Here is a 13,768-nt window from a genome sequence, read left to right on the forward strand (position 1 = left end):
GAGAAATAGTAGAATATGTGAAATTTTCATTTCTTGATACTGAATGTGACAAAAATTTTTGCCAAATTAATGGGTAACTTCATCAGCAAAGTTCAGGAATCCTTTGAAAGGAGGATGTACTCCTTTGCACATATGTACACTGGGGAGGATGAAGTGAGCAAGGACTTCAACAGACATTGAAAGTTGAATAAACTAAGTTGCAAGGAACAGCAGTAGACAAGAAAGAACAACAAATAACAAGGCAACAGAAAGCATTTTTGAATGCTATCTGTGCTAAGAGCTACTTGAAACAAAAAGTACTCAAAAGACCGTTACTATCTGTATGCTGCTTCAATAAGTGGTATTTGTGGCCAAAGTGAGCTTAGTGAGACCAAGGGACAGAAAACTAGTCTCTCTGTGAAATTGCCTGTGGCAAGGAAGGAGTAAAGCAGAGGAAAGGGGTAGAATCTGCTGTGGTTCAGTAGGTCCAGTAAAGAAAGGAAGAAGCTACAAAGAAACAGGCCTTGAACACCAAACGTTCTAAAAACTGATAAACAACCTCATAAAATGCAGGCAACATCTGCCGAGCAGAGGATGCAAATCTTTTGATAGATTTTTTTTATATAAAGCTTCAGTCCTAACAATAACACTGTGCTTTTTGAAATCTGCTGTATCACTGACTACATTCACATGCTGGGGAGAAAGATAACATACTGATGGTGAATTGAACATCTGCCTCTTGGAAAAATTAACATGAATCAATCAGAAATCCTGAGGAAAGTCAGGCTTAATTACTTGAGGAGTCTGTTTTTCAGATGACCAAATAAGTATGAGGGGTATTGTAGGACCCAAAATTGTAACAGTGGAAATTCTAATATAGACACCAAGAGGACTGCAAGGCCCCAGTCAGAAAGGATCAGAATCAAGGTGAAAAAGAAGTACAGAACCCATTCGAAAGAAAAGGAGTGTCATGTGAGTCCTAGTACATTATCAGCAGTGCTTACGTGAGCATGGTAATTTGTTTTAGGAGAGTGACTGAAGGAAACTGTTGTGTTTGGAAGACTGGGTCTATAAAAAGCTGAATGAAGGAATTGCTTCAAGATTACTGAAAGGATATGAATGATCTGGTTTACATAAGCATCAAGGCTCCGTTGAAGTACTCAAGTTCAGAGCTCTTTGATATTCAGCAAGAACAGTCACTAGATGAATTTTTTAGAGACTCCTCTGGGATACCTAATCAATAGTCCTTCTAGCAAAATCCCAACTCTTTCCATGAGCTTATATCCCTTTCGGTCTCACCAGGATTTGCTTTATGACTAATTCATTCTTGCAAAAAGGTCAGGAGGAATGTGGTTAGTTTTTTGGCTCTTTTTTTCTTTTGATTACTTAAACTGCATGATACATCTTTTCTTAATTCTGCATAAACCAAGTCTCACGCATCAGAGCACACTAGCAAGTGGTACTGCATTAATGAGAGATACATGGACATCTCATAGCATTTACACCATGGCTTAGAAGTCAGAAGTGATTCTTTAGATTATGTTATATAAGTTAGAGACTTAGAAATATGTAAGGAATTAAAGCTCAAAAATAGTCACTAGAGTTGATAAAATTTATGCCAAAATTACCAGAGTATAAGCTTTCATATGTTAGGTAGATATAAGGACTCCTGGTTTGGAGTTTAAACAGATATTGATTATATTACTAAAAAAAGTGTAAATGCTAAGTTCTGAAAATACAAAGAAGTTGAAGAGTTATTGAAAAAAAAAATCACACTCTAGAACAACATTACTCAGATTCAAGATATTAAAAAAATAGCTACCAAGAAATCGGCAGAAGAAGATGTCAGAGGAAAAAAACTTGCTGGGTAATTCAGTACCATCAGACACAAAAGAGTGAAGCAGCATCCATCAGGGCCAGGAGTGCATAATATATAACCATCAGACAGGAAGAGCATCATAAACTGCATGCTTCTAATAGACAGCAAGAAAACTGTGCAAGACCCTCTGAGAACAAATGGTCAAAGGAGAGGAACAAAGAATCTGCTTACAGACAGATACTAGAGAACCTGTAACTGTCACACTTTCAAATGCAGAAAATCTTCTACTGGCTCAGCAGCACAGCTATACTTGCTATGGATTCTGTACTATGTTAAATAGTCAGAATGTCTACAGTGGCCCACTGTACATGTTAACATGCTGCCTTGGATTTAAGACATTAAATTTTCAACTGATCTTTCATCTGACTCTTCTAGATAAGAACCCACTATGCAAATAAAAATTTCCTAGTGATCTTACATACTGCCATTCAGGATAGAGTGCAGGTTGGCTACAGGTAGCAGATAGCTCAGAAAACATGGAAGATATCTGAGTAATAAGAATATGCAATGATCATTTTGGACATTTTAAATAGCATTTTACATGTCCCTCATGCAAAGGAATAAAAAAACCAGAAGACAGTATAAGTGAGTCCCCAAGCACTCTGGGTTTTTTTTTTTTTCTTGTGGAATACTATTCCATGCTCTATTGACATACAGCAATGTACAATTTGGGTAGCCTTCATTTCAGTAAAAGGGTGTTAATTTCAGAGTTTGAAAGGCCACTGAAACCATGAGAGAACCCAAGAGCTGTCGGAAAGTAATTAAACTGATAATAAAGAGAAGGATGAAAGGAAAAACATGGCAGTGTCTTTCATATCAAATCTAGAGGCTGAGATGTTCACAGCTAATCTATTTTGATTAGGCAAGAAGGGACATGAAGAGAAGAAAATTAAAAGAATTCAAAGTGTTTAGGTAATAAAAAAACCTCTTGTTTGAGTGATAAAGCTAGAAATAATGCTGCAATTTACTCAACCTTCTATGAGAAATTTAACATAGTGCTGCATGATTTTTTCAGAAAATACATCATGGATATAACACTACCATGGTACTCATTAAATGGACTAAAACCATTAAGTTTGGAAATGGATCAAGCATGTTTTCCATGGGGGTCTTGTCAGACATGGGCTCCTGACCCTACATTATTTAATACTTCTATTAATAGTCTGGGGAAAATGATCCACGGTAATAGAGTTAACAGACGATAACTAGCGTAAGCAAAGCTTAAGAACGAAGAGGACAGTAGAGTGACAAATAAGGTTTGGGATCATGTGCAAAGAAGGGTGGCAGTAAACTATATGCATTGTTTATAGGTAATGCAAGACTGGATTTTTTACTAGTAAACATACATTCTTGCTCAAACGAGTATTAACTCTCAGAAGAAGATAGGAAGAGGAGATATGCAAGAGGTCAAAGTAGTTCATCCCTCTGACCAAATAAAGCAGGAATCATGATCAGCTTTTAATTAAAGCAATAAAACCGGAATTAGCTATAGTATTAACCTGCTCCTAATATTCAGTGCGATCGTCTTGGGACTGAGCCTGCCACCCGTTCACACGGGTGAAGAAAAGAAATAAACTTAGGATATGGTTTCCCCCATACCTATGGTGTCTCCAGTCAGAGTGGACTGGAAAACAGAATAAATTTAGGCTCAATTCTCTAGGCAGTATGAGTACCACTCAGTGATAGACTGGGAATAGAAGATAGTTTAAATTATCCAGTTTATTTTAGACTGAAAGTGGTGGAGAAGCAATTACACAGCTTTTACCAGCGTCAGCTAGAAGATAGGAACTAATGACACGTGAGAACAATATTGTCTGTTTCTCCTCTGCTCCAGCATCTTTTGGCTAACTTATCTGACATTCAATCAGTGGATCAAAGAGAGGGAAAAGCATTTTTCCCACTTGCATGTAACAATGTTCATACAAATTAGTCATGGATATTATTGTAAATGTATATTTCCATTAGTATTGTACAAACAAAAAAGCCTACGGCAAAATATCACTCTTCCTGGTAACCTGTCAGAGCTCTAAGAAATCTGTGCTGATTAAGGTATCTAAAGGAAGGCAAAAATTCTTATTTCCTATATAATACACACACGATGCAGTCCTTTCAATGGGCTATTGTTGCCAAATGACAAAGTAGAGTATTCGGAGTGATTTTCACTTAAAATTCTTACAGCTGCTTGAAGGTACTCAAAGTATATGAAGAAATGATACTGTATAAGAAAGTAAAATAGTGCACGTGCAGGTACACAGAAAACACAACTTTCTTAGGACTTTTAGCAGAATTTACCTTTCATTACATATAAAATAATTTATACTACAAATAAAATGACATCGTATGCTTTACAGTTGTAGAAAATACAGTAATGGAAAAACTAGCCTTGTAGAAGATATAATTATTGTAAAATCTGGATGTGTATTCGAAGCTTATGCCAATAGGTGGCAGAAATGCACAATACTTAACCAACAAAAACACTGAAAATGACGGCAAATTTATGATGCTAAGAAAGGGTTTTGATACCTGTGGATGTATCAACACACAGAAAATGATTTAAAGGTTTTGGAACTTGTAATTTCTCTATCTCATTGATATCACTACAATTTAATTTTCAGAGCACTCTGTGCCACTGTAATTTAATGAAACTTTGAGCAGTACCTTAAATGCACACGTCTTCCAAAACGTACAAAAAGTTCTGAGAACTCATATGGTTCAGGCAGAATTTTTCTGTGGTGGTTCAGGCAGAATTTTTCTGTGGTGTTTATATCAAAAAGTTCACAGGGTTTTGAAATAAATGTGGTTTCCCCCGTTGGTTTTCCCCACACAAATTCTTAACTAACAGCAGTTATTTCATCTTCAAACACACTTGCTGAATGGCCAAAAGGGATCTGCACTATCAGCTTAAGCTATCTGAATCTGGCACTCTGATTTTCCTCCCCTCTTCCTATCTCTCTCTTTCCATTTTCCTCTGAATCTCAGAACTAGCTACCTATAAGAGACATTGGAAGCACTCTTCTCAGACGAGGAAGCAATACTCTTTGAAAAACACGAACAGTCAGATCCAAAAGGACTTGGGAGGTCCATAACGGGGCTTAGACAGAGTTTGAGCAAGGACTAGAAAAAAAGATTCCCTCTCTTAAGTACACTAACCAACATACAAAGAGAATCTGTCTCTACGCGGTGCATGCGTTAATGTTTGCATTCTTTGTTTGCCTTCTCTTCCCCACTGTACATCTTGAATTATTTTCTGAAAAATGGTATGGTTTCATCAGCAGCTTAGACTAAAGGGAATGTAAGGGCAAAAGGGTGATGGTAAAACCTTCCTGATAGTACAGTCCATTAGTCATCAGTTTCTAGTGCTTGAAATTTTGAGCAGTAGGACTGACCAAGCACTGAGAGCATACGGTCAGAAAAAGGAAACTGTCGGTGTAATAGATCTTTTCTATCTTTGACTACAGTGACTCAATGATAATATGAGAGAATATCAAAATCAATATAATTTTTATCTTTATTTAAATCACTGTAGTCCTAAGGCTGATTATTCCTCAGCCACATGGACTTGCAAACATGAAGCCTATATTGTATTTTACTTGCTTAATCTTCCTCTATCAATACTATTCTGTTAAGGCTAGTAGTCTTCCAGTATAGTCTGCTCATAAAAATCAATACTTTCTTTTTCATAAGCACAGAAGTGCACGATCAAAAGATATTTCAGTTATGTAAAGTGCCTTTGCTACCACAGAAGATAAAATAACAGCTTCAAATAGTATGCAGAATGTTCATAAATCATTAGTGAACACAAGTGGAAGACATTCATGGTTTGCAGGACTCCAGCCTAGCAGATTGCAAACTAACCAAAGAAATGAAGGTTTGATAATCTAAAACTTAGCTGTGATATTCAGATCATGACTTCTTTGTATTAAAAAACTACCATTACCATCACTAGCATTACCATCGCTTTATTCACTGCCAATTCGTAGTTTTCATGCAAAACCCACATTTTTAGCCTGCTTTCACTTTGACTGTCAAGACAATATCCACATTCAGCATTGCACTGATATCATTTGGTTGAAATTAATGGTCAAAATTACCTGTAAAATCTTTAGAACCAGAAACTCCATCTTTTCCGTTATCATTCTTCCCTTGGGAAGATTCTCTCTACTCCAAAGAAGCCTGCACTTGAAGTGGAGAATTGTCCTTTTATCACTACCATCAAATTTCTTGTACAGTTCTGTGCAAGAAATATTTATGATCTTATGAAACATAGTGTTGATTTACATTTAAGTATCTGCACAAATGCTACTGTCGGCAAAACAGCGTTGGAAAAAAGTCAAGGTGATCTAGATGCAAATGAATTTCATCAGGAAAGAGAGATGTTTGTAACTGTACAGTTTTAAGACCCAGTCACAGCATAATGGATACTGACTCCACTGACTGTTGAAGTAACATATACCAGTGAATTACCTCCAGATTCATTAAAGCTTTTTTTTCCCTTTCTGTACCGCTCCTCCACTCTTTCAATAATAGAATATGCATATCATTTCATGCGCCAACAAATCCTTAGAGCTAAGTTCTGCTCATGTACTTCCTTTCCTTATGGTTCACTAACAAAACCGATATTCTAGAAATTCTTTCTAAAGATTTGATGTTTTCGCAGGTTTTAAGTGCTGTTGTTCCTTCATCTGCACACTAGACAGTGAAAACCCTACCAATCACAGAATCCTTTCAGTGGAAACCATTTCACATACTGAATTATGTTTGCATCCTGGAATCCAGCTGGAAGATTAAGGGAATATTCTTCATGCACACTTAATGAAAATACCATTCATATACAACATTTTGAGATATACAAGTATGTTTCAAAATTAACTGGACTCAAATGAGAAGAGGGCAAAGAGAAAATTTTTACGCACTAAGAGTTACAGAATAGCTGAATGGCGGCATTTCTGAACTGATGTAATAAACGGAAGAAAGCTAACTGGCTTTTTACAATAGTGGAATAAGATGATACATTCAAACCACACAATCTCTCCTATCCTGGGATTTTATCATAATGCGTTTCTTTGGTCAACCAGGACTGTAAGCACTGGATTTTGCATCTTTCCACAAGCATTTAGTGCTCTGAAGACTAAATTTAATTCTGAGCTAGGATAGTTTTTTTTTTTTTTAATACTATTTAAAGTGTGTGTTTATATTTACTTTCTTGTCACTTAGCTAAACCAGGGCAGTTCTGGTAAAACCAGGAATTCAGTGTCGCATTCTGGCATCTTTCATGAACTCATTCATCTTAGATGAACTCATTAAAAATGACTGACATGAATCAAAGGTGAAATAAATCTGAAAGACCCTGTCTCACACTACATTCCAAAAAACTTTACTTTTATCATATTTGGGTTCTGATATGATCTTGAAATTTATCATGTGTAAAGGAATCCTTTCACTCTCAGCTTAATCAGTAAAACACTCCTAGAGCATGCACAGAAGTGTTGGGATACACTGACATCTGAGCCTGCAGTATGTTGGATACTACTTGCATTGCCTAACATTAAGCATTCCCTAATTACTTGCCTAGCTAGAAGGCTAACCTCCCTGTGATCCCTACCTACTTCCACTGGCATATTTAGAGCAGGAACCAGAACTTATATGCTCTGAATCACTGGATTCCAGATGCTCTGGATAAGCATCTCTCTCTCACTCTTTCTCAATAATATAAATTACATAAAAAATAAAGGCAAATTAGGCACCTAACCTGGAAATGTGATATTGTCCAAATATCCTCTCTCCCTCCACCCACACTTCCAGTGCTGCACTACTACTGTGTTACTTATAAGTATATCCCAAATATTTGGGGTCCTCAGACAGAATAAAGTTTGCGATCGTTTTAAAAGGTGTAAAGCAACAGACAATCACCATTAATACACATTAGTGCATTTGCTTTGAAAGTCTTTCATCATAGCATCTCAAATGAATAGCTTGCTGATCTAAGTTACAGCTATGTGAAGAACCCCAAAAATCCACAGTGAATTATTACACTAAGGATGCTTTTCTCTAAAGGGAAAAACCCTCCGGAATAAACAGCGGAAGCAGGTGCAGAACTCTAGCATTGTAAATATGTCAGTCCTAAGTTTACTACACTAAAAAAAAAAAAAAAAAAAAATCTGTGCCTCAGTAGGTGACGAATGCATCAAAACAATTTGGTCAGAACACAGGTAAAGTAAGACTATAAACAACAAATCCAGAGAAAGTTACATAGGCTCAATTAAGGGGAAAGGGAAATCTTTTTAACAATATAAATAAATCTAAGTATAGTGTTTAAATCCGCCCATAAAATAACATAAATCATGTAAAAACTAACTAGCAGAAAGTGCTAAATGTGCAAGCTCTCTAATTATTCTTGTTGATACTGTTATTTAGATTGCTATGTCACCGTGAGTCAGTCAGTAATGTAGTCACTGTCAAAAAGGGTATTCAGTTAAAATGACCTCTTTGCCTCATTTCCTTTTTGCTATTTTTTCATTTCATATGCCTTTTCTATGGATCCTTTGATTCTAGTTTTTGCTGCACCTTCATTTCCAATCATTTTAACCTGAAAGTTCTGGGAAACACTTTAGTATATCAGATTCAAGGGCAAAAATACATCCCTCTAATCTATATAATGTAAAGAATACGGGCTTGAGATGTAGCTAGTGAAATAAGCATTTTATTTCAAGCATGAGCTTTTTTGTTACTCATATGCTTCTTCTCAGATTGATTTCCTATCATTAATATGTAACTGTATGACATTCTCCTTCAAAAAGCATTATTTAGTTTTACACACACAATGGAAAAAGTAATCGTGTTAAGGATCTGTAGTGATCTTCTGGTCTGTTTTACTACTGTCTTCTTTGGCCTACAAAGGTTAATGTAGTCATATATACATTAATCTCTTTTCATACAATACTAAATCATTCACAATTTTTACATCCTTTCATTTCTGTTAAAAAAAACAGGTTCATTTCAGGTTAAAAATATCTTTCTATAACTGATCCTCTGTTTTATCCTCCTTCCACATAAAACAAATATTTAAGTTGAACACTGTCTTTAGTTTTCAGGAACAATTAGTGGCTATATTTCTGGAAAAATGCAACCTTATATGGTTGACAAATGGTGCGGTTGCACATGCTGGCTGAAGACAATAAACTTGCAAAGCATGTGATTTTTAGGACCTTTTTAATCACGTAAAAACGCTGACATTTGTCCTTAATTTTATGCAAGTAGACAGACATATGCAATTTGTACAGGAAACTTAAAATATCACATTGAAGGTGTTCTTTTCTCAATTTTCTTTTTTTTTTTTCTCTGCTCTGCTTCATTTTGTATTCCTTTTTATTTGTAGCATATTACTTTGTATTGTCTTCCCAACAATCTTTCCTATGCAAAGGTAAAGCTTGGTAATGTCTAAGCAAATCTTACAAATTCAGTGTTTCAATGGATTTAAAACTTAGCTACATTATTTCAAAATATGAAGAAATTTTGTTGATTTCATTATTGACAATGATTCATGGCAATACAGTTCAATGAATGAATGCTCTGGATTGTCTTCTGAGGTTGCAAGCTAGGACAATTACACCAAATACAACATTTTATAAAAACACCCTCATGTTAAGACACTATTTCCAAACTGGAGTTCAGCATAAATTTCACTAGGTGAACTATGTTCATTAGTGAAGAATAAAACGGACTGAGCAAGTGCTTTTTCTGACATAATCCACTTGTCTGCTGGATCCACCTGAATAGCCCATTGAACGCAAAAAACTTTGGTAATATTCTTCTGCTTACGTGATGCCACAAGATGAAGTGCTTTATCAAAATGTACCAAGTTTAAGTATTTTGCTATTAAAAGGAAAAACCATTCTACTCACCAAGCCAACTTCTGTTTAAATATACTGACACAAACACTGGAGGAACTGTGAAGAAATCTACTACCGAGTTAACTTCTAGCCAAAACCACAGCTTGTCGTTGGCTGCTATGAACTGGAAAAAAAAAGAGGGGGAGGGAGGGAAGAAACAGATTATACACGCGTTGGTTGCAAGCGGATGCAATGTTTTCCATTCTGAAGATTGAACTCCAAAATTAGTGGAAAACTAACTAACTGATACTGTTAGATCAGCCCAAACAAGGTAACAGGTCTCACTGGAAACAAGTCTGTATTTCGTGTTATTTTATAACCACACTGATTTTAAAATGAGAGGTCTAACTAAAGCGACAGAGCATTTATCTGATGAGTTGCAGAATTCACAGAAAGAACTGTTTTATCCACATTTACTGCTAATGTATCAGTAATATTAAAAAAAGTGCAGGGAAGTATAAAATATTTCAAAATACATCTCCTTCGCTCTAGCACACCAAATATTTTGGTAGCAGTCACACTATGTATTTGTTATTCACATGTTTCTAACTACCTGATCGCTTACAAAGAATCCCAAGGAATTTTCACCTCACCCAGCATTAATCGCCAGGCTGACTCCTACAAGACTTAATTCAGAACTAGAGCATCACTTTATGGCGCTGGATTGTACTGTGGAAGAGGTCATTTCTCTCTGCTGACTGTGAAGTTAGCCCAGAGAAACTGTCTGACTTAGACACCTAAGACACCTTATTGTTTGACTGTCCATTAATGTTTGTGCATTGGTAAGACAATAGAATGCCTAAAGAGGGTCAGACAACTATTCACATTCAAGAAATAATTAGAAAATACAGTTTATAAAAATACGAAATATAAATGCATAGAAATAGAGAGTTTAGCGCATCAAAAAGATATTTAATGGAGGAATTCTTCTCAGGTAAAACCTACAACTAGGACCAATATATTCAAGAATCATACTTGCATTTCTTGAATTACAGATGATATCCACTGCCTTTCATACATAGTAGATAGGGATACGCTAACTATTTAATCACTTTAATCTTCTAGTTTCTAGGATTAATTTAAAATTTTGTTTAATGTAAAATATGCATGGTGCATACCAACTGTTGGAAAAGAGCCTCTAGCGATGCCAAGAATGTTTAAGTCAGTTTAAAAAAAAAAAAATGCCTCCTAGGAATTTAAATAATTTGGCTTTTTATTATTCTAGGTTGCTCAATTAATGTAAAAGCTCCAGCATGAAAACTGAACAAAAAGACATCCAGTTTCAGCAGAAATTTAAAATTCCAAGCTGCTGAATTCAGAAGTAGTGGTGATATTTGGAACCAAAAGCTTTTCCAGATCACAGATCAAAATTTTCATAAATTGCAATACATGACTAGAAAACAGCCTTTTCTAATCAGTGTTTTATCTATCTATAGGGTATAACACTCAGCCTTTCAAAAGGTCAAAATATAAGTGTTATTCAGCAATGAAAAAGTCTGTTGACCCTAAATGCCTTTCACACTTTTCTATGCAAGTATTTGAACAGTTACTCATTTAAAGAATTAGATAATTAGTAACCAATAATTTACAGAAGTAAACCTTACCATCCCTGAAACTTAACATGTCATCCTAAATGCAATAGCAATATTTTGTATTTGCCATATCTCTGTCAGGCTTGATTATCTGATTTGCCACATAGTTGGATACTAGCTACAGATTTTAAAATACATACATGTGTGTTTGAACACAAATATTCTAGAACCGAAGATACAGTAATACTGGTATAATTTTGAGTTGCATTTCATCATTTCACAGAGAACAGAGAGAGAAGGATCAGCTTTGAAATATTTCTTCAAATACCTTAATTTGCCAGTGAGTCCTCACAGGAGATATCTATCAGAATAATCTAGAATAGCTAAAGATATGAGATGCTTTTTTATATAACTAGCAAATTCACTATTGGACTTATTGCTGCACCCACACAAGTAGAATACCATTTTTTCCTCAGGAACTCCTCACACACAAACACAGAATGATTGAGGTTGGAAGGGACCTCTGAAGATCATCTGGTCCAACCACCATGTTCAAGCAGGGTCAGCTAGCACAGATTGCCCAGGATGATGTCCTGTCAGGTTTTACATCCAAAGCAGATTCCAAAATCTCTCTACACAGTCTGTTCCAGTGGTCCGTCACCCTTGCAGCACATTTTTTTTTATTTTATTCAGATGGAATTTCCTGTGTTTCAGTTTACGCCCACTGCCTCTTGTCCTGTCACTGGACACCACTGAAAAGAGTCTACCTCAGTCTTCTTTACATCCTCCCTTCAGATATTTATACACATTGATAAGATCCCCCTGAGCATGCTCTTCTCTAGGCTAGACAATCCCAGCTCTCTCAGCTTTCCTCATAAGACAGATGATCCAGTCCTTTAGTCATCTTAGCAGCCCTTTGTTCCAGCAGCTCCATGTCTCTCTTTTACTGGAGAGCCCAGACACAACACTCCAGATGTGGCCTCACTAGGGCTGAGCAGAGGGGAAGGATCACCTCCCTCGACCTGCTGGCAACACTCTTCCTAATGCACCCCAGGATACCATCGGCCACCTGTGCCACAAGGGCACATTGCTGACTCCTGTCCAACTTATTGTCCACCAGAATCCCCAAGTCTTGTTTGCAGTGCTACTTTCCAGCAGGTTGGACATCAGCATGTACTGGTGGAAGGGATTATTCCTCCCCAGATGCAGGACTCCGCACTTGCCTTTGCTGAACTTCATGAGGTTCCTCTCTGCCCAGCTCTCCAGCCTGTCAAGGTCCTTTTGAATAGCAGCACAGTCCTCTGATGTATCAGCCATTCCTCCCACCTTTGTATCATCAGAAAACTTGCTGAGGGTACACTGCCCCATCATCTGAATCATTAATAAGTTTAATAGTATTGGACCTAATATTAACCACGATATTTACTGGCCACCAACTAGTCTTCCTGCTACTGATCAACACCCTCTGGGCTTAGCTGTTCACCAGTTTTCAGACCACCTCACTATCTACTCATCTAGCCCATACTTAATCAGTTTGCCTATGGAGATGTTACAGGAGACAGTGTTAAAAGCCTTACTGAAGTGAAGGTAGACAACAGCCCTCGCTCTCCTCCAATGTACCAAGCCAGCCATTTCATCATAGAAGGCTATTAGGTTGATTACGCATGATTTCCCCTTTGGTGAAGCCATGCCAACTGCTCCCGACCATCATCTTGTTCATGTGACTGGAAATGGTATCCATCGTGTTTTTCCATCATGTTCCCAGTCATCGAGCTGAGACTGATTGGCCTGTAGTTCCCTGCATCCTCCTCCTCATCTTTTTAGAAGACTGGAGTGACATTTGCTTTTTTCCAGTCTTCAGGCACCTCTTCTGATTGCCACGACATTTCCAAGATGACTGAGATGATTCAAAGACGACAGAGTGGCTTCGCAATGACACCGGCCAGCTCCCTCAGCACTCATGGGTGCATCCCATCAGGGCTCATGGACTTGCGTATGTCCAGTTTGCTTAAGTATTCCCTAACTTGATCTTTTACCACCAACGGAAAGTTCTTCCAGACTTTCGCCCTAGTCTCAGAGGCCTGGGATTTCTGAAGGCCAGTCTTATTAGAAAGGACTGAGGCAAAGAAATATTCAGTACCATGGCCTTTTCCACGCCCTCTGTGACCAGGGCTCTTTTCAGCAGCAGGCCCACATCCCACTAGTCTTCATTTTGCTACTAATTTGCTTCTATAAGTCCTTCTTCTTGTCCTTGACATCCCTCGCCAGACTAAACTCCAGATGGGCTTTGGCTTTCCTAGCAACGTCCCTGTATCCTTGGATAACGTCCCTATATTCCTCCCAGGATACCTGTCCCTGCTTCCACCTCCTGTATACTTCCCTTTTATGTTTGAGTTTTGCCAGGAGATCCTTGTTTATCCATGCAGGCCTTCTGCCCCCTTTGCTTGACTTTCTGCTCATTGGAATGGACAATTCCTGAGCCTACAGGA

At 37.2% G+C, this 13,768-nt stretch overlaps 1 protein-coding gene across 20 annotated transcripts in view; it reads right to left on the reverse strand.

Annotated features, from left to right (window-relative positions):
• Window positions 1–13,768, reverse strand: part of KCNMA1 (potassium calcium-activated channel subfamily M alpha 1) — a 527,317-nt gene that overhangs the window by 201,973 nt on the left and 311,576 nt on the right. For all 20 annotated transcript variants that reach the window (XM_068950515.1, XM_009672399.2, XM_068950513.1 and 17 more), the window contains one exon: window positions 9,760–9,871. In XM_068950515.1, the coding sequence (XP_068806616.1) occupies window positions 9,760–9,871 (112 nt within the window). The remainder of the gene's footprint in view (window positions 1–9,759; window positions 9,872–13,768) is intronic.

The sequence above is a fragment of the Struthio camelus genome, chromosome 7 (genome assembly GCF_040807025.1).
Source record: "Struthio camelus isolate bStrCam1 chromosome 7, bStrCam1.hap1, whole genome shotgun sequence".
Lineage (NCBI taxonomy): Eukaryota > Metazoa > Chordata > Aves > Struthioniformes > Struthionidae > Struthio > Struthio camelus.